This window comes from Neomonachus schauinslandi, chromosome 9 (assembly GCF_002201575.2).
Source record: "Neomonachus schauinslandi chromosome 9, ASM220157v2, whole genome shotgun sequence".
NCBI lineage: Eukaryota > Metazoa > Chordata > Mammalia > Carnivora > Phocidae > Neomonachus > Neomonachus schauinslandi.
This window is the reverse complement of record NC_058411.1, coordinates 39,848,790-39,876,620: the sequence shown is the minus strand read 5'-3', so window position 1 is coordinate 39,876,620 and position 27,831 is coordinate 39,848,790. Positions and strand designations below refer to the sequence as shown.

General features: G+C 41.3%; 1 protein-coding gene across 2 annotated transcripts in view; it reads left to right on the top strand.

Moving 5' to 3' along the window:
• Positions 1–27,831, top strand: part of DAAM1 (dishevelled associated activator of morphogenesis 1) — a 112,863-nt gene that overhangs the window by 32,930 nt on the left and 52,102 nt on the right. For both annotated transcript variants that reach the window (XM_021701535.1, XM_044918419.1), the window contains exons 3-4: positions 746–835; positions 26,275–26,346. In XM_021701535.1, coding sequence (XP_021557210.1) covers positions 746–835; positions 26,275–26,346 — 162 coding nt within the window. The remainder of the gene's footprint in view (positions 1–745; positions 836–26,274; positions 26,347–27,831) is intronic.

The following is a 27,831-nucleotide window of genomic DNA, read 5'->3' as shown; positions in this document are numbered from 1 at the left end:
GTTGTGGGAACTGAGACCATGCCTGCACAACGCTTGGTGCGTAAAGCTCTGAATAAATATTAGTGGGATTTATGGCAATGAAGATGCCATGTGCTTGTTCACAACCTTCATTGGCTCTCCTTGGTCAAGAGAAGAAACTCCTTATTCTGACATTTATGACTTTTCACAACTGGTCACTCCCTACCTCCCAAACCTTTCACATGACGATTCTTTGCATCATTCAGTGCTTCCGCTAAGCTGGTCGCTGTCCCCCAAACACAGCTCATCTGTTCTCACACCCCCACCTTTGGTTCCGTTACTCTCCTCCTCTCATCATGTCCAGGTTCTTCAGGTCCAGCCTGATACCCAGTGTTTGTTGAGCCACCCCCAGTGAACCGCCATCTGTAATACGAGTAATCCTTCCAAACTCCCGGACCTTTGATGGCCTTTAATGCTCACCGGGCCCTCTACAGCAGAGCACACTGGCTCGGGTGTTCTGTCTGTGCCCAGCCCGCTTTCCCACACCCTTCGGGAGGTGTAGGGTGAATCTTGTCGTCCTTGCTGTGCTCGGTACTCAGCCCCATGCCAGAGACATGCTTTCTTAACAGTGGCAACACATACCTTGCCTTCTTGGTCTTTTCCAAGTTCATTGAACTATATGTTGGTGGGGTTTTTTTTTTTCTTTTCCCTAATGATACTGATAACCTCTCCTATAGGAATAACGTTTAATCTATGAAATACTAATTATTATTTTTTTTCCCCTCAGGATGAACTTGACCTGACAGACAAACACAGGGAAGCCATGTTTGCACTTCCAGCTGAGAAAAAATGGCAAATATACTGTAGCAAGAAAAAGGTAAGAGATTCATTGTGTTTATGGTTAACTGGAAAATGATCACTTTTCATGCCCTTTGCTCTCCCTTTTCACCACTGAAATTCAGACAGCTCTTTGTAATGTACAAACCAGATCATGGCCTTGTTGCTACATGCGGCACAGTGCCAACAGCTTGGATATTGTTTTTATGAACACTTCGTTGGACACCTCCCCATATCCCCCACACCTGTAACCATTATTTGTAATCCTGTGTAACTGAGACCCAATCTGATAGTGGTGTACACAAAAATCAGAGTTTTCTACCTGTTCTTTCCATAAAAGTTGGTATCTCAGTAGATTAGGAGTAGTATTCTGGGGTCTCAATCTTCCTTTCCCATCTCCTAGCAACTTTCCATTTCAGTGACTCTAGGGTGTGGCCTTGTCCTCATGGTCCAAGGTATCTCTCTGGCCATTTCATGTTCTAAACAAGGATGGAGGAAGGGGGAAGAAGGCAACACACTTCCCCACCTCCCCTCTTAGGGACATGTCCCGGGAATCATCCACCTGAATTCCCCTCATACCCCACTGTTAGCTACATGGCCCCACCTGCAAGGAAAGCAGTCTTTATTTTTGGTCCTGTTACCTTTGCAGAAGGGAAGAATGGATATCAGCACTCATGGTGTAGGCATCACCCCATGGACTGTATCTCCTGCAATAAAGTTTACTCTGCCATCTTTTAAATCCTGTGGCAAATTTGCAGACTGTGCCCACCCCATTTTTGGAACCAGTCAAGTTCATGGCCATCTTTTTCCACTTTTTCTTCTGTTCCAGTAGGAACTTGAATCAAGATGGGGTAAATAGGAAGGGCAGTTTAGCACCGAAGGGAAATGTTACCTGTCCCCAAGGCAGTGGACACTCTAGTTACTCACTCCTGCCCCAAGGAAATAGGAACAAACTGTAGCAATCTGATTTCCTTTTAAGACACAGTATCAGTCAGAGAACCCTCTTCTTATGCGACTAGTGCATTTGCCCATGTGACTGTCTCTCAGCCCCACTGCCTCTTTGCTGCCTTGTTTGGTTGCCGTGCCAGCCTTCCAGGAACATCTCTGCCGTATCAAGCCTGTATGTACCCCTTTGCAGCCAGACTTGTGCCTCTCTGGGCGAGCCACCATGGCTTAACTCCTCTTTGTAACTCCAGCATCAGATACATTGAAATAAGTGTATGATGAGCGAACCACTAAGTTGTCATTAGTCTTATACTGAACTGTCAAAAAAAAAAAATAAAATTGAAAGCACAATTAGTTTTCCACCTGAGCAGTTGAAATTGATAAAACTACATGTGGGGTTTGGTTCCGGGGGTCTTTGCTGAGAGACATGTCCAGCTGTAACCTCTCCGTATGGTTTCTGAGCTGCTACCAGATCAGACTAAGTTGTAGTCTTAAGGATTCCTAATCTAGTAGTAACCAGGAAAATGTGTTTGTGAATGACTTTGTCCTCTTTTCTCTTTGTACATGGCTCTCTCTTGTTGAACTCATTGTCATGGCTCAGGAAACAGATGTAATACACTGGGAAAGAATTTTAAAAATAAAAAGGGTTCAGTTCTGAAAGTGATGGAATTGTATGGTCTTGGAAAACAAGGGACCATCTTAAAGACCTAGCCCCTGGTACTGAGAAGGAAAAATCTTCAAGTGCCTGTATACACATAGGACATTGTCTATTTTGGCTCATCCAAGTGCAGTTTTTTCTCAAAATTAGGAAACAATATGAAGTGAGGATTGAGAATATACACTGGAGGAAAGGAAAGGGCAGGGAAATGGGAGCAGCTTACTGAAGGGAAAGTTTTCTTCTTTCCAGATTTTATCACACCCTTGACAGCAATTGAAAGTTAATCATGGAAACTACTGCCCCTTAGATTAGAAAAGGCAAACCCTGGAGGATAGTAATGACCTTGGATGTGCAGCTGCTGCTCATTTTTCAATTTCCAGGCCTATCAAATCCCCTTGCAAACCCTGTCTCATGTGCACATGGTGAAGTTGCCATTTTGTCGGAGGATAGATATGGATGTGGCCACTGGCCTCAGAATCCCGTTCCTTGACGGATAGGCCCTTCCTCCTACTACCTGGCCAGACTGCACAGATCCTTGGAAGTGCAGTTCTCCTGCTCGCTTCACTCCTGCAGCCTGGATTCCTTACGTGACCGCCAAGGCATGGCTGAGTGGGAAAGCCATTTTAACTCTTTAGGGATTCCCATGGGGTTATACATCTGCCTCACTTTAAAATGGATGCTAGTTGTTGCTAAATTAAGGATTTTCTTGATTAGAGCTTCTCAAAATGTTAAAACTCTGCTCTGTGTTTGGTCTGAAACTGACCTTTTGGGGCGCTGTAATAAACAGGGAAATAATACAGTGAATACGAGAACAAAAACCTAAGTGTGAAAAGGGCATGATGTTTACCTGTCTTCATATAATGTGATTTCGTAAGGAACAGGTTGCCCGTTCTCAAAATGGAGCCCACGGTGGCCATCTTTATTACGAAGAACAGACTGTTTTCCTTGGACCATATCTTAGGTAGCCTTTTCAAATCAGGCTTGTCACCAGCAAGCCAAGCCATATCCATTTCTCAGGCCAAGGGAAAGCGACAGACTCATGGCTTCTTAGATTTTTCCATCTTTCAAGATTAGAACCCAGGGCATTACAGACATTCTCACACATAGTGAAGCCATAGAGTAAGGGCCCATGAAGGCCAACAGAAACAGACCCATGAGTTGGTGAAAAGCAGGCTTTCTGTGTAAAAGTGCACCGCAGTTGTGGAGGCAAGCGAGACTGGGAACCGAGGATGGGGCCAGGCCTTCCTCAGCCAAGTGGCTCTTTTCCACCCAATGGTGACTTGAGTCCCAGCAGCGGCTGTCTGCTTATCAAGCTCTGTGCTCGTTTCTCACACTTGCCTCTATCTACATCTCTAGTTGAAAACCCATTTCCAGAGCCAAAATGAAAGCAGCGAAAGTATTTCTGGGGCTAAAAGAATTGGAAAGAAATTAATTGGAGGCTTGCCTAATTGAGTAATCCGGGGGAGAGTAAGAGATGGATGTTGTGGCCTTGCTGAAAGTCCAAACAAATCTGTAAAAACGACTGGACTGGTTGGTCAGCCATGGTTTGTCCTATGCCGCAGTCCACTGTCAAATGTTTTTTAACTTTCATGAAAGGACCACAAAAAGGTCCTGTTGGTGGGGCTGGAGGTATTTTCAAATAGGAAATGTTTGTGGTTCTTATCTTTAAAGGTAATTCCCTTTTTAGTTCCAATCACAACATACTCTTTTGTTTAAGTGAGGTTTTTCCCAGTCCCTAGCCAGAAACTGCATCTGTTAACAATCTTTTGGATTTTAAACTGAAACTTTTTAAACAATGAACCATCTGACCACGAAAGGCATCTGGCCATGCTTTGTTTGCGTATTGTTAACATGATTTTTAAACCCTGGGAAAAGTAAGGAGAGGGCTTCAGGGAGAGAGAGAAGAAACTGCTTTGTACACTGTGTCACGGCGACAACGATCCTATCGGCACTGGCAGAAACCTTTAATTGCGGCTCTTCGCAGGGGCGATTCGCTCTAGTTGTGTCACTTACCCGGTCCTTATAGGCATCCAGGAAATACTTGCTCCCCCTCCTTGAGCTTCCGAGCTTACAGAGTAGGTGAATGGTGCTCCCTGTTAGCTGTAGCGTCATCGGGAATTTGAGGAGTGCACCAATTGCCCTCCTTTTGTTTCCAATCTCTAAAGCCAAGGTTTGAGTAAATGGCTTTGGATTCTCCATATTGCATTTCTGTATCTTTTCAGTTCTTCTGCAGAGAAGGTGAATTTTTACTCTGCCACCGAGGGTGTGTTTGACTGTTAGGAGATCTGTAAAGAGGCTTAAACTTTTGAAAAAAGAATTCAATCCTTTAAGAATCTTGTCTAACCTGGCTGCGGTGGAGTTGTTGAGATGTGTGCAAAGTACCAGTCTGGTGCTAGGTACATTTTGAAGACATCTAGGAGAAGGGGCTGAAAATTCAGCTGGTACTTTTTCATTCACTCCCTTCATTTGGTTTGCATATCCTATTGGATCACTTCCCCACAAAAAGCAATTCTCCTTTCACCACACACACAAAAAGATTAAAATTGTATTGTGTACGGTTGTCAGGATGCAGCTCTTTCAGTTCCTTGAGAGTTGAGGTCCTTGTGCCTTTAAAGGAACATATGCTAAAGTGGTGGAATTAAGAGGGACCATAGGTTTTCTGCACAACTGTCAGACAAACCAGCTGTAAAATGAGGAGGCAAGATGATACGTTCATCCTCTAGTTGTTTCCAGTATCTTAATGAGAAGCTGCTGTGGATAGGCTGGGACGAGAAGCAGCGGTTCGGTATTGGACCTGGAAGACCTGAGAAGGAAGAGAAGCTAGGTATCCTTTCTTTACTATAATTGTTTAAACATACAGTAGAGTGAGCTTGGATTTTCAAGTGTTCACCTTATTAGCTCTCAAGATTTGGGAGACGGAATCGGTCGAAAGGCAAAAACTACTTTTCAGTAATTGTAGTTCTAGAGTTCTTAACAAGTACTCGGGTTGGTTTCCTGCCAATGAGTTTTCACCTGAGAATGGATTTCAGTTGGCATTTGTACACTCAAGTGCTAAGGGGTTGAAGAAAGTGGCAGAAGTAGAAGTGATCAGAAATAAGACTGGGCTGTCTTTTGCCCTCTACTTCTCTAAAAGAACAAATGAGGGGAGCACAGAAGCTGGAGGACAGTGGGCATCTCCAGGCTCTGCAGGCTCTGAAACTCTCTGCCTTACCTACATATTCCCTGACTCTGACAGATGAGGGTTTGTATATAACTCCATACTGAACCACTAAGAAACAGCTAGCTTGGAACATCTGGGGCCCCACTCCATGAAGCCATGCAATTGGTGAAGGACAAGGTGGTTTGTGATTCACCTAAGGTGTATTGAGTACTTCTCTAGGGCAGACTCTTGGCTAAATTCTGGGGATGACTAAACAAATAAATCAGATTTCCTGGAGTGGATGATCCTGGTAGGAGAAGCAGATAAGATCAAATAATTGCCAAGGCTTGTCATAAGCTCCATAATAGGGTAAGCAAACAGGCTCTGGGGCACAAAGGAAGGAGCCACCAATCTTTGGGGGTAGATGTGTGTGACTCAGACAACAGTTCCTTCACCACTTTGTCCTGTCTAGCAGTTACACCAGTGAGAGAGCTGATATTGTCATGCTTTTATCCCATCATCTAGATGCTGGCTCCTTTGTCAACAGTTGAGCTATGTTCACATGCACTGTATACTTTCCCTCTTGGTTTGTACTTTGTTCTTTGTCCCTTTTCCAATACTGAAAAGGTCAACATTAGACTGTTGGCCTAATCTGATCTTCACTAAACACAATTTGTAGGGCTTGTTAGGAGATCTGTAAAGAGGCTTAAACTTTTGAAAAAAGAAGACATGGTGGAGGAAGACTGAAATAACTGAGGTTTGTTCAGCCTAGAGAAGAGAAGGTCAGGTAGAAACTCCAACATAGTTTAAAAAAAGAAAGAAAGAGAGAGAGAGAGAAAAGAAAAGAAAAGAAACTCCAACATAGGCTGATGTTCACTAAGCATACCCCAGTGAAACTATGGTAACTGTCAAAATATTGCCAACTTCCTTGGTAAAGGGCAGCTGCCTCAAACCCTCCTGATAAAAATCTCCGTGACAGTCTGATCCTTCCCCCAAGGGTCCACCAGTTTTCCCCCACGATTCAAGCGTTAACTCCTGGCATGGCACCAAGGGACTCTAAGACCCTGTTCCCACATTAAATCGTTGATTCCGATTCATTGATGCCCATGCTATGCTGGTTGATAAGTATTTTGAACATTGGCCTACGTATGAGATGCTGATTGACCTGAAGATAGTGATCAAAACCATTTGATAATATGTATTCAGAGCCTGAAACATTCTCCCACGGAAGTGATGAGAAATATTGCAAAGAACCAGGGTGAGGCAGTTCTTTGTAATGTTGCTCCTGAAAGCCCATGATTGTAACCAACTTAAAAGAGGATGGTTATATTGTAATACACAACTCTAACAGAGTATTTTGTAGCCATTGAAAAGTCATGTTTTCAAAAGAAATTTTAATGACATGGGAAACTGCTCAGCCTGTAATGATAAGGTTTTTTTTTTTTTTAGAAGGCATAAAACCATAATCAGTACGATCAAAGTTTGCAAAGGAGTATAGATAGAGGTAGGCAGACAGAAACAGTTGCTTGGTGGGATTGTGGGTGATTTACTTTAATTTTTTTCTTTGTATAGATATTTCCCAAATTTTCTACAGTACCTTCTCCCCCTTACTTTGGGGTATTTTTTCCCCAGTTGTAAAAATAAAATTGCTCTTTTTAAAACGTACAAACAATGTATTTGTATCAGTCAGGTTTCAGAGAAGCAGGACTACTGGCAGAGACCCACAGAGCAAAGAGATTCACCCTGACATAATCATGAAGCTGACTGAGCACTCTCCATAAGGCTGTTGCCTTTGTTTCTGTTGCTGGAGCTCCATGTCCTTGGAGCTCCATGTCCTTGGAGCTCCATGTCCTTGGAACAGGCAATTGGGAAGGAAGGTGGATATAAACTAGGAGAGAGCAAGGATAGGCTGGAGTCCACAGGACAGACTGAAGCCCAAGTCAGTTCCCTTGGCCTCTGACTCTGGTGTGGGTGTCGTGCAGAAGCCTGAGCCATTCATCCTGGAGCTCAGCACACACACACCTGGCCTAGGAGAAGCTGAAGGAGGAGCCAGGGGAAGGTGGAGCAGTTGCAGACCCGCCTGCTATTCCACACCAACAAGGTGAGCCTGCAGATAAAGGACAACCTGTATGAAGTACAAAATGGCAGCTGCTTCCCTTCCCCATCTCCTGTGAGAATCTCTCTAGTGGCTCACTGTATCCGGCAACCTACCAGAAGGGATATTGTTCAGCCTAGCCAACTCGAACATTACAAAGCCACCACATACTTCTACGGAAATTAGGAGGAAAAATAAATATTATTTTTAAAATGCAACCAGTGCTTGTGTTGTTGAGGCAACTCTCCCCCCGCTCCCCGCCCCCCTTTGTCTAGCTCAGGGACCTGTTTTTTCCCCTCTATCTCCTCTCTTTTTTCCCTCTTCCCTGGTGACATTAAAAGAAAGGTGAATCTGTAACCCACCCAAAGTTTTTCAGTACCATGTATCTATTTAGGCAATAACTGAAATCATAAGGATCTTGGCCCTGGTGAGATTTCCTGAGTTTTCTGCCCAGAAACCCACTGAAGCCATGTTTCTCATTCCCCTTTACCCCCTAAGTAGTGCAGTCTCAAAGCTAGTGACCCATTTCCTTTCTTTATTTTCTTTTTATTGAAAAAGCCAGTGCTATCAAAATGAACACCCAATTTTAGATTTGGAGTCGAAAATTCAAGGATCCTCTGCTTCTGGCAGCCCTTAAACCAATGCTGTATTTCAAAAAATGGTGATTGGTTCATGAGTATTTATGTGCCTCCTATTCCTGCAATCCCTTTGTTTATTAACATCAATTTGGGGCATTTTTTTTCCTTCCCAGGGTTAACCAGTTCTGTCATTCCAGCTGTGCCTGCTACGACCCGTCTTGAAGCATGCGGAAGGGTCCTAAGCTAGGAGTTTTGTATTGATACCCAGTAGGCACCCAGCTCCATTAATGAAGAAGCAGTAAGCAAACTTGCCTGTAGAATGAACCAGAACATATCTCTCTTTCTTGGTGCTCGGAGAAGTGAGCAAATCTAAAATATTGTGGGCAATTTCTGTAGTCTTCCGTTCGGGTTTTATGTTCTGGTTCTGTACAGGTCTCTGTTTTTCAGCCTTGAGATGTTGCCAGTCTTGGGGCGGATTATCTCCAAAGGCCTTTTCAGGCAAGGGATCTGCCCGCAAGCTTCCTAAATTATGTTTACCCCTCATAGTTATTCTAAACTGTATTGTAATGTGTGTGCAACACTATTTTTTCTAAGATAAACAGAAGGCAAATAATAGCTATGAGAAAATACTTTGCATAAAGGCCATTTGAAGGGTGACCGGGAGAGGGAGGGTGCCATTTACTAGGGCATATTTCCGAACCCCTCTGATTTCTCTCTCCTTCTCTGTAAAATGAGACCAACGTCACAGAGTGGTTGTGGAAAGGGAGATAATACAATTTCAGAGTTACCAGAGAGCTTGGGGCATGGTCACGACAGTTGTTGCCACTGTCAACTTCAGTGATGGTGACTAGGATCAAAATAGTAGTGTGGACTCACTTTCGGCTTGTTTCCGCTCATGCTAGTCTGGGATTCATCTTCATATTCTCAAATCATAATACTTGGTTTTCTTAGGACAGTAGTGAAGATTTCAAAAGCCCCTGCCTTAGTTGAACCTCAGAACCTTTTGGCGGCAGAAATAGTAAGTTAGGAGGATACAGTGTAGATAAGGAAAGAAACCAAGCAAATCTTTGCTGTTACCACCAGAAATTGGTAAAAGGAGGTCCCCTTTATGTCAGAAATTCTAGGGCAGTGTGATTAACATGTAGTCCCTAAGCTCCTGGGGAGCCCTGAATCTGGTATCAGGAGCACCCTTAATTTATGTTTGGGAAGACTGAGACCCTGAGAAAGTCAGTCTCTACTCCACTTCTTTCTTCTCATTCCCGTGCCCACTGCAGTGCTTCTGTCCCTGCTGACCCCGTGTAGTCCCTGGGAATGCTCCCATCATCAGGCTTGCCTGGCAAAGCAGTTGTGAATACCAGCTGAATTCTGGGAAATGGGTATGTGTGTGGGTTGAGCCAGTTTTTCAATAAAATTAAAATTCCTCCTTTGCTGCCTAGAAAAGGCAAGTGGTTGAAAAATACCTTCAGTTTCTGAAATAAGAGTTTTTAGATGAAAACATTGCTCTTGCTGTTTTTTTTGCAGTGGGGAAAAATCCCATCACAGTAGGACACAACACCAAGAGGTTCTACTAAATGAGTCAACTTTACAAATAAGTAATTTATTAGGTTGAAGTAAGCTGGGATTACAAGTGCCCTGTTCAGCAGCAACATTTGTCCAGAATTGCAGCATTATAACTCAGTAGTGCATTCTAGCTGTGTGATTTCCAAAAATAAGCTAAGGAAACAAAACTTCAATGTTGAGGAGATAATGAAACAATGTTTTAGCACAGATACCACTATTGTTAGAAATCTTAAACCTAATTACCAGAGCAGACATTCTGGGTTCTGAGAAATTGGCATTCTCGAAAATTTCTAGAAAAGAAAACTAACAAATTTCTGATAACTTTCCCTTCCACTCGTGGGATAAAGTGTTATAAATTTTTGTTGTGAATTTTAAATATACAAAAAAAGTACAAAATATAATAAACACCCATGTTGAACAGATGCTAACATTTTATCATAATCACTATGGGTTTTTTAAAAAAATAAAGCATTATAAATATAGTAGTGGAAGCCCAAAGGTGACCTATTCTGGAGGTTTTATGTGTTTTCTTTTCCTTGCCCATGTATTTATAACCTTACTCTGCATGTATATATTCATAAACAGTATATGGTATTTCTTCATTTTAACTGCAATCTAATGTTCCATTATATGAACACGCCACAGTTTAATTATTTTATACCCCTTTGGATAATGCTTATTTGCAATTTTTTCATTATTTTAAAAAAATATGGCAATGAACAACCTTGTGCATGTGTTTGAGAATTTTTCTGGCATAAACACCAAGACATGTAATTACTGGGTTGTTTGCTAAGAACATGTTCACCTTTAATTACTCTCCAAAGTTGTTGTAACAATTTATACCTGCAGCAGATTAGTTGCCAACCTCTGAGGGGAGGGAACTGGTATTTTGTTGCCCTGGTCAATCACTTTACTGAAGTTTGAATGTTTCAGATACAAGAAGCTGTCGTTCAGGCTCTTCCATTTTTCTCCAATATATCTTAGCAAATCAAACTGAAGTAAAAATTACTGGAATAGAAAGTGCTCATTTAAAGAAGAAAAACCCAAAGTTTGGAAAATGAAAAGCATTCCATTCAAATACCCATAAAAAGCCATACAAAAGTACAAAACACTGGAAGTGTATAAAAATGGACAGTTCACTCAGCATTATGTTTGTTTGATTTGACTACAAAGGAAACTGCTCTCTGTGTGGTTCACTCTTCCTCTCCTCCAGACCTCTTTGCACCCTCAGTCCCACACCCAGGCAAATTGTGTTTGCATCTTTAGCAAGCTCTTGGCTGATGTCTGCCGTCACCCAACACAGGAAGTCCCTCTGAGGCACTAGCCACTTCCCTGATGGGCAAGTGAAGTAGAGGTGCAGAGCCAGCGCATCTGCACAGGGGAGCCGACCGGCCGTGGCTGGAAATGCCACAGTGGTTTGCATCTTCCTCTAACCAGAGTACCTTCGTCTCAAGCATCTGTAAAAATCGTGAAAGCCTTCTCCTTTCTCATACTCCTCGATTCCTTTGGATGTTAAGAAATTAAGATGTGTAATTGCTGTGTGTCTGTCCCCCATGCCTGAATTCTGAACTAGTTTCTGCATACAAGTCATTTCCTGGATTTGGGGATTGTTGATTCTTCAGTCTATAAATACTCTAGTTCTTGATAGCATTGTAAAAACGGCGAGTATGTATCTGCTTTGTGGATACCGTCTCTCTTTCGTGCTTCCTCATACTTGCGTTTCTGCAGTGAGTAACACCCCTTTATCGAAGGCCTTGCTTTCCCTGTAAATAGGGAACACCAAGCTGGAAGGTGGGGGCGGGCAGGGGGAGAGAATGACCCTGTATTTGTGTTCACTTAGAATCATTCAAACAACAATGAAAACAAGTAAGTGATACAGAGCTAGAAAAAGTAGGCTATCTTGGTTTGACAAATCCATGAATGTGGAGTCATGGGGAGAGAGGGTGTTGTGTGTCCTGTGGAGATCTATTTTTCCCCCTGGAATGGGGGCTAGAGAAGCAACTCCCCCAGCTTTCACTCTGTGCTTGTCATTCATGCCTACTTTGGTGCTGCCCTGTGGGGAGGACACTCCTACTTGAGCTGCAGTCACTGGAAAAGATTCGTAGTTTTGGGGTTTGAATGGAATCCCTGGGAGGGCAGTGGTTCTCAGCTGCTGCCATAGAACAGCTATCTTTGACTTCCAAATCTTAATTCTTAAGCAGATTCCTTTTGACAGCTCTGGTACAGAACAGATTCCATCATGTGTTAATTGCAGAGTTAGGAGTACAGGACTATCTTGGAGCTCTCAGTCTTTGCCATAGGGTACTTGTTAACAGTGCTGCTCTGGAACCAAGCCTCTAAATGCAGCTCTGTGAGGCCCTTTGAGCCCCTTGCCTGTGTGTGTGTTGAAGCACGTAGGCACAACTCTTACTTCACTTCCAAAACTCTGCAATCTGTAGGTGTAGAAATACACATTGAGTTTCTCAGTGATAGTTGTATCTCTGATGGAAAGGGATATTACTGTATCTCACATCTGAGAATCCAGAACTAGCTGCCTATTCTGATTATCACCAGCTCAGTGGGTCCCTGAGGGCCACAAAGCACAGGAGACCCTCCAGATCGTGCACATCCTTGGTTTCAGTATTCCTTCAGTATTCCTTAGAACTTCCTTCCCTGGTTGATTGTCTGCACTGTGAATAACCTCAAGCAGAGTTGGCAGAAAGGTTTATCTTTAGATTACCAACTCTGAACACTTGGGGGTTGAAGCCTGGAACACTTTGAGAAACATTCAGAGGTTACGAATGGAGTCAGTGAGACTAGCGTGATAATTAATTACCAATATCTGCCATGACACATGATGGGAGAATGAGGCATATGTAGCAAATTTTGCCATCCTTGTCCTGGAGGGCTCCTCTTGCTCTTAGATTGTAGTTGGACATAAGTATCATATTGCGTGCTCTTTCCCCCCCCCCCCCCGGGTGTCTTCCCTGGTCTTCTGCAGACTCTCTAAGTGCTAAGGCACCTAGTTTCATAGAACGGATACCCCAAGCCTGCCTGATTTCACCGTCTCCTAGAGATAGGTCTATGAGGGACATCAGTGGAAGGAAGTATCCACTTTAGGAGAGGTATCAAAGAAGAAAAAAAGCCTCTTTTCCTGAGTTTTTCCTATATACGTATTTATTTTATTCTTTTCACTGATAGCGCTAGCACACCTAATACTTTGGAATCCATATTCTGCTGAGTGCATTTCAGAGCTTCACCCCCTCGTGAAGTGGAAAGAAACTGAGCTTCCAGTATAACTTAGAATATGCTGCTAATACTTCTAATTTGGGGTTCTCCGAATTCCTTATACTCCAGAAACCTAGTAATTTGTGGAGCTGGAAATGGGTTACAGTAGAAAGTCTACGAAAGAATACCAACTTTAAATTACAGTGCCTTAAATTCTCTTGTTCTTCTTCAATGCAGTATGGGAACAACATTTGCCTTAAGCAGTCTTAAGATCGTCTCCTTTTATCTGTCCTCCTATGTAAGGAAAGGCTCGCTGTTTCCTCAGTCTCTAAGATGTACTTCCCCACGTCCTCACATGTAGGCGTTTCTTAGATGGTGACATCTTCCAACTGATGCTTTTCTTTTTTATTTCTTCTGCCGACAGTGCCAACAGTGCTGCCGCTAATTCAGTAGTAGGCCATAGAGTAAATGATAACTTAAAATCAGAAATGTAGTGATGACTGCCCTTCTTGGGGACAATTAATCCCGTCCTAGCATTTTTCACAGTCCTCCTGAGAATGGCTCTCTGAATGGAATATGCCTTTATGGACTCACTGTTTCCCCTGATTCTCTGCTTAGCTTAATTACTGTGTTCCAAAGCCCTCTCTTTATAGCCTTGTATTAAGCATTATATTGCAAATCATAAACACACTTTGATTGTTTTCCCAAGAGCAGGTTACAGAACATCAAAACCTGCTTTACGACATTCTGAAAGGCTGGTCTGGTAGCAGCAAATCTGGTAGCAAGATGTGAAGCAACAGAGGCATTGACACCACTGATTGGATTTCCACACTGCATACGGGTTTAGCCATGTGTCCAAACATGTTAATTTACCAACCAGCTGGACTGAATTGTACCTGGGCCCGTAGCACTCCATGGTGGCATGTGGGTCAAAGGCTTGACTCTCACCAAGCTACACAGAAGTAATTTGTTTTATGCCATTGTATACCTTTGTGTCATAGGCAACAGGGGAATGTGGGCTTGTATCATTTCTGAAAATAATAATTGGAGAATGTTTCTTTTTCTTTGCCATGAAAGTGAGGGGGAATTGTCATCTAAAATTGGCTTCAGATGTTGAAGTTACACTGATTGAGATTTTTAGGCTCCAGTCATATTCCATGCTGTGAAGTGCTTTGCCAAAGAAATGACTTGTTAAAATAAATAAAATAAATGCCTCGTAGTTTAGGAAGTGGACTGTGAAGTCTCTGCTTTTAGTTCTAAGTAAAGATTGTGGCTCTTTTCTTAGATATATCAGCACATGAAATGCATTTTCCCCCAGGATCCTGTAGCATATGACTTTTAAGATTTTGGTTCTGGAAAGTCAGCCAAGGCTTTTTCAGGAAAGAACAGGGTGTTGGAACAGACTGAGCCCCTGAGCTGTTTCAGAAATGCCATTGGTCTCTTTACTCTTGAAGTCATATTATTACTGTTCTCTGTGTTCCATTGCTGCCATCCTCATAGGAAGACTAGATCTCTTTCAAGTGGCACTCTTTTTCTGGGGTTTGCGATTTGGGGGAGAACAAAAATGATAGATGGCTGAGAAGTAGCACAAGCCTTATTTTTAATGTGCAGTGTTTCATTTCAGCTCACTCAGAAATATTTGATCATTTTTACTAGCGTAAATAAAGCTTGTGACAGATAAAAAATACTAATGGAACATTTTGTGCTATCAACAGATAGATGTCTCAAAGCATTTTTCCCAGTTGAGCTTAGGAATGCTTACATTTGATTTTTATTTTGAAGTTAGAAGATACATTGATAAAGACTGGAGATCAGTAAAAATGCAGGAGAGTTAATAATACTTGGCTGTTTCTTTTTATCATGATGAAAAAAGGGAGTAAAGTCTACAAGTAGGCACAATTCTTTGTAACTGTACTTGTAATAACTGAGAACCTATTGTCAGAAGTTTGTGATATTCTAAGAAACTCTCAGTGCTAACGTTTGAAAGCATATTCTCATCGGTCTCGTATGTCCTGTTTTCATGTCTCACTAACAAGGAAAGCAGAAGCTTTGTTCTTTTATCCATGTGTTCTAACACCTAGTACAGTGCCTAGGCCTTTATAAAACTCAATAAATATTTATTGGATGAGTAAATGAATGAGAAGGAAAGCAAATGACTCTTTAGATTCAGTTCAGCTCTGAATTTTTGGACATGTTGAGCAGAGGGATTCTGCTCCTATTGTGCCCTTGAGAAGTCCTGCATTCAACAGTATAGTGTCCCTACTGCTCCCAGTGTAGGCTATGTGTTACTCTTAAATGGTGTTGGGCTCCAGACCAAACTATTAGGGAACAGTGGTCGGGTATTATAGCTTTTTTTCTGGCTGGGGAATGGGAGGGATTAGGAGCAGGTCTAAACTCACTTGAGCTCACAGCTTTTTGTTTTTCCCCCCTCAAATGAGCTGTACAAGAATTCTTGGAAATACCCCGACTATTCATCCAACAAATTTCTGGGGAGGATAGAGGACCGGGTGTAACAGTGGGTATAAGGGGGACAGAGTAGAGTGGTCTCAGTGGTTTCAAGTCAGAAACTCAGTGATACACAAATAGAAACCATGCCACACAGCCATGGCGAGGCAACGGAAACTGGCAGATTGAGGTGAAGTGGTCAGGAGAGGATAGGTGTTCTTGAGCAAGAGCTTTGGGCAAGCCTGAGCATCTGGGTAATTTAGGTGTGAGGAGCCTAGAGCAGATAGAGTGTTAGTCATACAGCTTGGCTTCCACATCACATTTTTATAGATTGTGTCCTCTTCATCCAGGAAGTACTAGTCATGCATCTGTTATTCTGCTAGAGTGTAGTTATATTGAAATGGGGGGAAAAATGTACCGAAAGTTCTGTCTGTAGCACTCTTCAGAGTGTTCTTCACTTTTTACCATCTTTGAGCTATTTAAGAAATCTGAAAAATGTTTAAAAATAACAAAAAACTAGTAGCAGTACAATTGATTATGTCCTGATGACCATTTTTGCATTTATTTGCACATACATAATTATATACGCCTTTGCCTTTAGATTCTCTTTTGAACCTGTTGTAACATCTTATTAGTTCCCTCATTTATTAATGAGTTCAGCAAAATCTTTGATATCAGTTCATGCCATGATTTTACCTTTTAAAGATTATCCTCTATCAATATAGAATTGTAAACTTCAAGAATTGATAGAGAAGGGGCTAACTTATTTTAAATGATCTGAGATCTTGAATCATATTTTAGACTGGAGTACATGATATGATAGCAGGAGGCTCTCTGGGAAAATGTGCATCATATATGGATTCTAGTGAGCTTTTTTATATCTGGAAAGAGCAGAGCTCGGGGGTCAGAAGAGGTGTTAAACTTCACACTCGTACAAGGAAGAAATTCCTATGATGTTTGAAAGGATGATGTACAGGAGAGAAGCAAGGGCAGGATAAGTGGAATCCAAACACTTGAAAAGCAATGATCCAATAAATGAAGCTTAAACTTCCCAGAAAGTTTCTCAGCATCTAGTGAGCCTACGTCCTATTCACCCTTTTTTAAGTCTGTTAACTTATATTTGTGTTTTAGAGATAAAGCATCCTCAATCTTATTAAGACCTATTTTATTATTGAGTTTATGGCCAGTGTTGTTACAATATATGTACTTAATAAAATAATGAACTACATGTGTTTTACTGTGCTTCATGAGATATGTATCTTTTATTCTAAATCATAAATGTTATTTGTTGTGAACCATCAAGAAAGCAAGAACTTGTGTTTCTTCTTGGGTAGATATTTTGGTCAGAAATCTTCATGTGACCTCTTAGAGACTGTCTAGAGTTACGCATCACTGACACGTGAGCAGATCCCTTTCAGGGGGATTTAAATGTATTTGTTGGAGTTACTTTTGCAAAGAGTAGACATGAGGGTGTGATAAACTTATGGAAAATTTGAGATTTACTTATGAATTGAGGAAGATAAACTTTTGCTATATAGCCAGTGGAGAATTTTTGGCTTGGTAAAGAGAAGACTTTGGGAGGACATAATAGCTTTATTCAAACTGTTTAAATATTTTCAGGGTTATTGTTCATAGGAGAAATTAGACTTATTCCATGCAGTTCCCAAGGGCAAAACTAAGGCCAACAAGTTCTTGAAGTTATAAGGAGACATCTGTCAATTCAGTCTCAGGTGAATTTTCTAACAGGGAGGGTGCTGGTTCCAAACATTTGTGGACTCTTTGAAGCCTTCTCTCAGAGAACATAGGATCGATCACCTGCTGGTGACCTTATATGAGGGACCCCCTGTGAGGGGAAACTTGGACTAGGGTGTCTCTAGGGTCCGAGACCTTGCTATGTAATTATGTGATGGCTTTCCTTAAAAACATGCAGATGTTCAGCAGCACCAGGAAAAATGGGGAAGGAGATTTGCTCCTCTGACATGGTTCTAAATGCTAAATGTGAAAGCCATTGTTACTGCAAGTCAGCCTCCAGTCTTTCCAGAAACTGACTGACATTCTGAGGCTTAGGAGGAGGTGTTGGGTTTCCTGGCAGATGCAGAAGCTGCTGTTCTGTAATCATTCTTTGTGTGGGCCCAGCCAGATTTGGGCAGCAGACCCACTTGATGTGTAATTGTGCCAGTGGCCAAACAGTGTAACCAGATTGGCAGTCCCAGGGACCACATGACTGTCTTGAAATGTGACAACGTAGGAATTAGTCTTTGAAACCAACTGCCTCCCTTCGGCAAGCTTCAAATGTAGGGTATAGTTTTAGCCCACTGTGAGGAGCCCACTGAGCAAGCAACCGTCTCAGGAATCCAGGTCTGTGGACCTGCCGCTGCTTCTCTTCCCAGTGAAAGAACAAGACAAAGATTTGGAGGCAAAGCTCAGACCAAATGATGCTATGCTACTTTAAAGATTTCATTCATTCATGCATGAGAGAGAGAGAGGGAGAAAGGCAGAGGGGGAGGGAGAGAGAGAGAATCCCAAGCAGACTCTCCACTGAGTGCGGAGCCCGAGACGGGGCTCAATCTCATGACCCTGAAATCATGACCTGAGCCAAAACCAAGCGCCTGACGCTTAACGGACTGAGCCACCCAGGTGCCCCTATGCTATTTTTTAAAAAAGTGGGATTAAACTACTTTTCAAGGAGCAGTGAGCTTGGGAAGATGGTGGACTTTTCAGGCATGGTTAAGTCCTGCTGCTTCTCTAGAAAACAATGCATGTTACCAGGCAAATTCCACATTGTGAGCTGATCCTAACTTGGGGCTGGGCTTTACTGGAGATGGAGTGGCTTCCAGGAGAGGAGAAAACCTGGGAAATAATTGATGACCAAGTTGGAACTTGATGCATTCCCGCCTTCTTGAGAACCAAGCTTGTTCTAGCATAGGGCGTGACGGCCTGTGGCCCATGGCCCAAATCCAGCCACTTAAATGTTTTTGGTAAATAAAGTGTTACTGAAACATGGCAGTGCTCCTCCATGTAAGTGTTAGCTGTAGCCGCTTTCACACTGTACCAGGGCAGAGTTGAGTGGTTGCAAAAGACTGTGTGGCCCCTGAAGCCTAAGACACTTACCTGGCGGTTCACAGGAGAAGTTTGCCAACCCCTGGTCTGTCAGGGTAGTCCCTGCTTCACCATGACTGTCTTTTGAGAAGATGCTGATTACAATATTACTGAGCCAGAAGGGAAAGTCAGCAGAAGGTATCAGTAAGGACTTCCGAAAAATATTTTCCATCTTCCATCTTCCCTGCTCTTTCCTGTTCCTTGGACCTGTTCCTCGGCACCTATTTCCTATCATTCACTTGGGTTTAGTAGATGACATACCCATCAGGGAGTCATACCTAATAGAATAAAATATTTTGGCCCGTCTGCCCCTTTGTCCTTAGTATTCTGTAAAAATTCTAGGAACAGAGTAAATTTAGTTAACATCTGTTGCGTTCGTTAGTATATGGGGCTGGGTCCACGAAAAACAAAATAGCAATGACAATGGCTCAGGTAGCTATTTTTTTTTTTAAGATTTTATTTATTTATTTGAGAGAGAATGAGAGAGAGAGAGAGCACGAGAGGGGGGAGGACCCGAGGGAGAAGCAGACCCCCCGCTGAGCAGGGAGCCCAATGCGGGACTCGATCCCGGGACTCCAGGATCATGACCTGAGCCGAAGGCAGTCGCTTAACCGACTGAGCCACCCAGGCGCCCCAGGTAGCTATTTTGATCATTAACAAGGATGGGATTTCTTGATCCTACATATGATCAGAGTTAACATGTTTTCTAGTACCATTTTCTTCATAAATGGGACAGCTTTTTATTAGTATTTAGTTGCCTTTGTCCTATAATAAAAATTATCAGAATGAATTTTATTTTGTATTATACTGAAACAGTGCCTTTCCGCTGTTGAAGTTCATTTAGTTTTAATATGTCTCTACTATTTTTGAGTTGGTGGTACTATTATACATCGTTAGAGGATTTTTAGCCAATCTAGACAGTGAAAGGATGTGTCTTTCACAAGTATTATCTAAGAACCTCATAGGTTTGTAACAGTGAACGTGGAGATTTATGACTTTAGTTGACCAAGTATATATTGCTTCAGCCTGTGATTTGTGGTCTAGTGAACAACCACAGAACATGTTCTTTGCAATTAATTGACCTTTGTACAACCTATTTTGGGTCTTACTAACAGCATCTGAAACTGAAGAAAAACTCTACCAGTTCTTACATATTATTACTTGGAAAATGATCCTGTTAAAAATTTGCCCTGTGGTAATTTCAAAAGAAGTTATTCTTAAAGACTTAATTTTTAAACTGTGCTTTGAGTCTCACTGAAAGACTTTAGCTGTTACTAAGAAATTGTTTGCCACACAGATATGTAAGTGTGGAAATGTTGAAAATTTTAGCATCTTTCAGGTACATAAATCTTAGTCCAAATCATAAAATTCCTTTACATGAACATTTGATATTAGGGTTGTAGTGTGTTATAGAAATAGAAAATCTAGTGAGGAGACAATAGGGAAATGTTCTTACATTTTGCTGTGGGGAACAGAGGGGTGCCCCAGGTGTAGAGAACAGAGATATCCCAAATGTTGCAGGATCATGTTAATACAGATCATCTGAAAAAGTAAAGCACTTGTCCTAACAGAATATACAGTGCTTTAGAACTTCTATGAAAATAGTGCATGTTCGTGGCAAAATAAAAGTTTGAATTATACAAAAGTTAGTAAGTAAAAGACCTACCCAGAGGTAGCCATTGTTCAATTTTCTTGTGTTTATTTCCAGAAATGTTTGTAGGTTAAGTGTACATTTTTTTATCCTGCAGATGAGAAATGATATTCGAAGGCATTCCTCCCTGCCCTGCCCCCTCATACTCTATTTGGTCATTTTGAACGTGATTATGTAATTCTACTTCATTCTGTGTTACTGCTACAAAGTAATTTATTCAGCCATCTTCCTTGCCGTATATTTGTTCACTTTGTTACTTGCTGACTCAAACAGCACTGCAGTGAAAAAGGTGTAAATATATAATTGTGGGCTAACTTCCTGAAAGTAGACTTAAAGGAAGGTCACTTCCTTCCTGTGTGTGTGTGTTTTAAATTTGAGCAATTACCGCCAAATGTACCTCCAAATTTTTATAGTCCTAGCATAACAAGGACTTAGAGTGGCCATAGCTGGAGATTCTGGAATAGTATCCTTATCATCCTAGCTAACATTTTTCAAGCATGTTCTGTGTGTATTGTTCTCAGTGCTTTCTTTACTTGTAATAATCTATTAAATCCTCACAACGACCCTATGAAGTAGGCACCCATTTTACAGATAAAGAAACTAAAACTGAGTCACATAATGAGGTTACTTAACTTGCCTGCCTATAAGTAGTGAGTGGCTGAAGATTCAAATATGTGTCTGTTGATGGTGATAGAAAAGGGGAACACAGCCAGCTTGGATTGGTAGAGAGAAATGATCATGACGTGAGAGACAGAAGTCTGGGGCTTAGCTGTGAATGTTTACCTCGGAAAGAGTACAAAGAAATAGTACAGAATTTATTCTTACGGGCAAAGTGATGTTGAGGAAAAAATAAATGCGCTCTTATGCATTTAAAGAGAATCGGAGAGGATCTCTTGGAATTTTTTTCACTAGCCACTGACCAGAGATTTGGAATGAAAAAATGTGCCAGTTGAAAATGAGGCCAAGTCAGAAAAACTATGTATTTCTTTATCTTCTAAATGAGTTGGTTAATTAAAGCCTGATTTAAAGGAAAAAAACTAATGTTCTTTTTTTTTTTTTTTAAGATTTTTATTTACTTATTTGTCAGAGAGAGAGAGCACAAGCAGGGGGAGCAGCAGAGGGAGAGGGAGAAGCAGACTTCTCACTGAGCAAGGAGCCCGATGTTGGACTCGATCCCAGGACCCTGGGATCATGACCTGAGCCGAAGGCAGACGCTTAACAACTGAGCCACCCAGGCATCCCAAAAAGTAAATGTTCTTGAAGGTCCCTTGTGCTATACCAGTTTCCTTTTCTAGCAAAGTGGTTTTTGTTTTGTTTTGTTGTTTCTTCAGAATTTGAGACAATGGGAACAAAGTAGATAACAAGAAAAGAGCTTCAAACTAGTTAGTGCAGGCTGAAAGCAAAGTAAAGTGTCAGAGCCTTCATCCAGCAAGAAGGTTTGTCCACCAATATTCTCTTACACATGACTATCAACCTACCAAGGAAATAGGATGAGTTGGATTAGAGAAATAGTAAAATTAATGTTGGTTTTTTTTTTCCCTGTCCAATTACCCTATAAAAGAAGTAGCTGTTTAAAGTTAAGTATTTTGTAATTGAGTCACTGAAGAAGATAAATTAAAAAAAAAAACAATCATTGGTTTTAGAAATTGGGCCCTCAAACTAAAGACAGTGCACACTGGTTTTCCATGACACCTCACTATTAGAGTTCTGTAGAATCTTAGAGCTTATAGGGATTTTAGAAACAGTCTGGTCTTACCCTCTCAATTTGGTGAGAGAAAAATGAGGCCCAGGGATACTCAAACTTACCAAGAAATGCCGACTGAGTAAACCAAAAAGTAAATTCTGGAATCTCATCTTCAGATGGAAAATCTGGTCATCTTTCCACCATCCCATCGCTCTGAAAATAAGTGATATTTGCAGATATTATCTAAAAACAGTAATCAGAAGATTTAACGAAATAAAATGTTTATATCAGTTCAGTGCTAATTATTTAATAGACCTAAAGATAGGCATATAAACATAAATGTTTGTAGCACTTTTAAAAGGGATCAAAACTAGATTTTAATACAAATTAACCATTCTGTAGGTAGAATGAAAAAGGATTTAATGTGATTGCTAGAATTTGTATTCTCATAGGGCAAAACCTTCTCTAGATGTCATTTAGTGTTATAATCTATTTTAAAAGAAGGAAAAATAGTTTTTTTAAAGAATAGAACGAAGCTAATATCCTTGCTTACTAGAGAAAAGTTCAATAGAATCGGTCAAGGCAGTAGTCAAAAGCAGGGTTAGATGTGTATGGTTTAGGGAGGGATTTGTTTGCAATTCCAGTGTCTGGAACTGCTTAGTGCTGTTAGCTCATCTTTAAGCACTCTTGAGAAATCCCCACGAAGATGGCTATTAGACTAATGTGTAACAGAACAGGAGAACAGGTTAGGGTAAAGCTTCATAAATGCTGTCTGTATGCACATATATATATATAGATAAGGCATTGATAGAGGGGCAGAAGAGGTCCCACAGAAAAAGTCTGGAGAAGAGGGATCAGAGGTCATCCATGTAAGACATCAGACCTTAGAACAATATTCAGAATTAGAATAATATTCAGAAATGTTGAATGTAGCAAAGATAGCAATAAAGGTTTAGGGAAAAGTAAATTCATTTTTGGCCACTAACCATGTTTGAGTTTCTTTCCTTTTTTTTTTTTAAGATTTTATTTATTTATTTGACAGAGACACAGCGAGAGGGAACACAAGCAGGGGGAGTGGGAGAGGGAGAAGCAGGCTTCCTGCCAAGCAGAGAGCCTGATACGGGGCTCCATCCCAGGACCCCGGGATCATGACCTGAGCCGAAGGCAGACGCTTAATGACTGAGCCACCAGGCGCCCCACCATGTTTGAATTGCTCATACAGTAAAGTGGTTAGGAGTTAAAGGCCAACTTTGCACTTACTGTATATTGCTTGTGATTAATCTGAGGTCTAATCTTAGGAAAGAGGTTGCCCTGATTCTTTCCCACTGCCTCTGAATTTCTAGCAGGATGACCTTTGGCAACTCACTGGTCTTCTCTTTGCCTCTGTTTCCTCCTCACTAAAATGAGTGAAATAACAGTGGCTACCTCATCCGGTGGATTACATGAAGAACACAGTGCTTAGAACAATTTTTTTAATGTTTGTTCATAAGCTATGAATGTGTTAGATATTACTGTTGCTTCCATGACAACTAACGCAGTCTATACAATCTTGTTTATTTTTCCACTTGTTTCTTCGTAACAAAGAAAATAGAGGGGAGGCAGATGGCTCAAAGAATAACACATGTTAGAGGCTGGTAACACATAGGACCCAGTTGCTTTCTGGGAATATCAGACACCTAGACTTTCATCAGCAGTTTCTTTCATGGACTTCTTAGGAGAGAGTCTTCTCCTCAGCATGTCTCGGTGTCCAGTGCTTTTGAAGGAACCCCCCCCCCGCCGCAAGAACAATTGCATTCATCTATTTCTGGCCTGTGGCTCTGCGTAACTATAGACTCTAGCAGCCGCACAAAGTAGGAGCAGAGAATTGACGCACAGATGTGTTTCACTTGGCTACTGGAGTGCACATCTGTACAGAAGGACCAGAATTGCACAGAGGAAACTGGAGACACATTGCCAAAATGAAGAACTCTGAGGATCACCCCCAGGAATATAGTGATAACAGTACTTTTACGAGAAGCTTTTACATACATTAGCTCATTTGATATTCTCAGCACTGAAGCATGTGAAATAAAAATGAAGTTTTCTTTCGCCTGTTTTGACTACAGTATCTAGGTCTACTCTTAATATGTTTACATTACTAAAGCATTTCCAAAGTGTAAAGATTTCTCTCTATATACTAATCTTCAGCTTCTAAAATGATCTCCTGTTCTGTTAACCATGACAGTTAAGCTTACAACAGACAGGCTCTCAGGGGACCCCAGACACGGGACAGGATTTTGTTGTAGTTTTGGAAACTTGCCCTAGTTTGAGGGACTAGGAAGATCTGGCACCTTCTATTTGATTTTATAGGTTCAAATACTGTTGGCTGTCGCTGTGGGTTTTGGCTTGCTGAATACATTGGTAACAGCGGGGTTTTGCTAACTTTAATACTCCATTTTAGGAGGAGAGAAGGGTTCAGCATTTACACTGCCATTGTAGCTAGTTTATTAACATGTTATATTTAAGCAATATATTTAACCAAGGACTGTTCTAAAAACTCATCAGATTTCCTCAGCTTTTTAAAACCATGCGAGTGTAATGCAGTCCAACTTCAAAGCTGCTGCTATAGCCATTGTCCCCATCATCTGGCTCGTTCAGTCTCCAGATGAAATTCGTGCAACTGCTCAAGTTCAGGTATCTGTTACTGCCAGCTTTTAAGGCACTGTAAGCACTACTTACTTTGCCTGCTTTTTGTGACTACTTAACGAATAGTTTTGAAATTACGTTTCTTTTATCTCGCCACAGTAGACGCGCCTAGAAAGATTTGCTTAGAAAAAGTGTTTTTGAGGTCAAGTATAGGGCTGAAATTAAAAGCCCCGCCTTGAAACTGCTATCCCAAAGATTGGGATTCTGGCATCAGTAAATCGGTAGTAACTGCTTCATTGTCTCATAGCAGCTACGTGTACCTGGCCCAGCATCTTTTCCAAGGGCACAGGGGATGTCAATTGTACGGAGGTGCTCTCTGAACGTGAAGCTAGAGAATGCTGAAATTTTCCTCTTCGAGTCTAGTTGATCACACAGATGACTTCCAGCCACTTAGGTGTGCAAACATGCCTGGAAAGCTCCAACTACAATGCCGTCTTCAGATGGACTCGGTGTTGGCATGGAGCAGAAGTCACAGCCCCCTGATTTTGGGGGGAAGTGAGGGCTCAGGCTGGGGGCTACTATCCACAGAAGCCCTGAGGGCCCTGGTGCTGGCTTCAGGTCACCCTGTTTTGTAAGACGAAAGACTGGCCAGAGCGGTTCAGGAAGGGTTCCTGAATTCCTGGGTTCCAGTTGCCGTCAGCTCAGATGCATTTCTCAAACTCACAAGCTGTCACAGCATGAGGGCTGGGCCTGTGAGTAATGTATGTTCATTTTACTACTTTCCATCCAGTGTCAGGCTTTATTCTACCTTTTCATCGGAAGCAGTACCTAGTTTTGGTTACATCAAATGAAACCCTTCAAAATTTTTACTTTTTTCTGGAGTCTGAATAAACTAACTAAAATAGTCTTAATTAACAACTGGCCAAATCCTATGGTCATTTTTAAAGACAATTTTCCTTCTTTTGTGGATTTCATCCAGACAAATAGTTGAGCAATGCTGTCCTCAGTGCCTCACAGGACCTAGAGATCCTTTTTCCTCACAACAAACACTGTGCCCTTCCCAATGTTATTGTGCCCCTGAAGGAAAACAATGTCGTATCATAGTGTGGCTAAGTTCCCATTTAAATTCCCCTTTATAGTCAATAATACTGTAAAAACTTTTTTTTTTTTTTTTTTTGAGAGCGAGCGAGTGGGCGGGCAAGCCGGGGGGGGGGTAGAGGGGCAGAAGGAGAGGGAGAAAGAGAATCTTAAGTAGGCTCCATGCCTAGGGCAGAGCCCGACTCAGGGCTTGATCTCACGACCTGAGCTGAAATCGAGAGTTGGACACTTAACCAACTGAGCCACCCAGGTGTTCCTACTGTAGCAACATTTTATGGTGACAGATGGTAACTAGGTTTATTATGGTTGCCATTTTGTATCATATATAAATGTCGCATCACCATGTTGTACCCCTGAAACTAATACAATACTTTATGTCCATTGTTCTTCAATTTTTTAAAAATATAAATTAAAAAAGTGATAAAATAATAAGTTCCCCTTGATCCATGGTTCAGAAAATGTCCCCTTTGTCATACCTAACTCATACCTAACTCTGACTGTAACTCTGTCTTGTCCCTAGGTGAGTGAATAGTCTGATGATCAGAGCCAACATTTGAAGACAAATATCTTCTATCATTGTCTTCTAATGGCTTATATAGGTCATTGTCTAGATGCTCTGAAAGTCAGATGTGCTTATGGCCGTTGTGTGTATATATCTGGTGGTATATTACTTTTTTTTTTTGCTTTCTGTTTAGGATCAGGAAGAAAACAAGGGAGCAACAAGTTGGCCTGAATTCTACATCGATCAGCTCAATTCCATGGCTGCTGTAGGTATACTTTCTGCTCAGTGGCACACAGTTTAAAATGCAAATTTAGCACACAATTGCACAATAAATTGATTTGAGTAAGAACTACCAAATGTCATTATCTTTCCAAACTCCATTCCAAACACTCAGTGTTGGCGGGGAGGGGCAGGGGAAGGAGGGCAGCAGTGGTACTTGGCAAAATGATTTTTTCCAGTATGTTTTACATAAAATCAGCACACACTAAAATATATGTGAGTTTAATGTTAAAAGAGGAAATGTAATCTAAATCTGGCTTATGTTCAACTTTAACTTGCAGTTGCTCTTACCAGTCATTTGGAGCGTTGTTATGGCAGTACTATTCTACAAGTTAATACCATTTTAAAATAATACAATGAAACTATTCCTTCACTGTTCTCCTCCCATTCTCCTCTTCACCTCGGACTTGCTTAGTTACTAGATTCTTGATTTTACAGGGCAGCCAGGTACTCTTTCACTCCTATAAATAACAAAGGGAGTTTATGGAATAAGTGGTGAATAAAAGACATAATAATTATGCTGAGATGTCCTTGGGAAATCTTTGGTTAAGTAATTGCTTAAAATGCATTTTCAGTGCCTAAAATACGCCTTCTGATCACATGGATGTCTGTGTAATGTCAGCATGCTGAGCACCTTAAAGGGCACCTATTGATCCCAGCTAAAATATGCAGCAGAAAACAAGTCATCAACCTTTGAACCTTAGTAAATCAGATCCTATTCATGTCGATAAAAACTGGCGATTGCCCGTGGTGCAACAGTCTTTTCCTCTGTGGGTACACTCATGATTTTAAGATCACTCTGTTAGATTCAACTTTGAGTTTATAATATCCAAGCACGATGGTAGCTTCCATAATAAATACTTTTCTCTACCTTTCCTTTTCTTCCTTCCCCAGGGTCTTTTTGGAGAATTAGCTACTTAACACTTAAGGCAGACATTTGAAAAAAAAAACAATATCTAATATTTTGTTGCTGCTGCAAAAGTTAAAAACTGATTAGAATATGTGAATCACTCACACTTTTTTACTAAACTTTCAGAGACCTTGGCTTCTAGTAACTTCCTCTTTTCTAGCTTTTTCTTTGAAGATATTTCTTCTGCTTTTGCACAATGAATAATAAACAGCCTAGTAAATGTGAATGGGGCTGTATAAATTATAGAAGAAACTGCATAAGCTTTTGCCCCGAGGATTTCTAGTCTAAAAGCACTGCAGAAAATAACATCCAACATCCTTATCCAAGGCTTCCTACACAATGGCAAAGATGAGAAAAGGGTGATCTCAGCAGTTGTATAAATACGTTAGCAAAGTGTGGGGCTTGTGACGACCATCAGGGATTTTTCTGTGCATAGCCTAAGCAATAATAAGTTAGAGCCATTTACATTTCCTACGTGTGGAGGTTAAGTTCTAAATTCTTGTTCCTGGCTGTTAGGGAAAAAAAAGAGCTGTGGGGCAGGCTGTCTCTCTTTCTGATTAA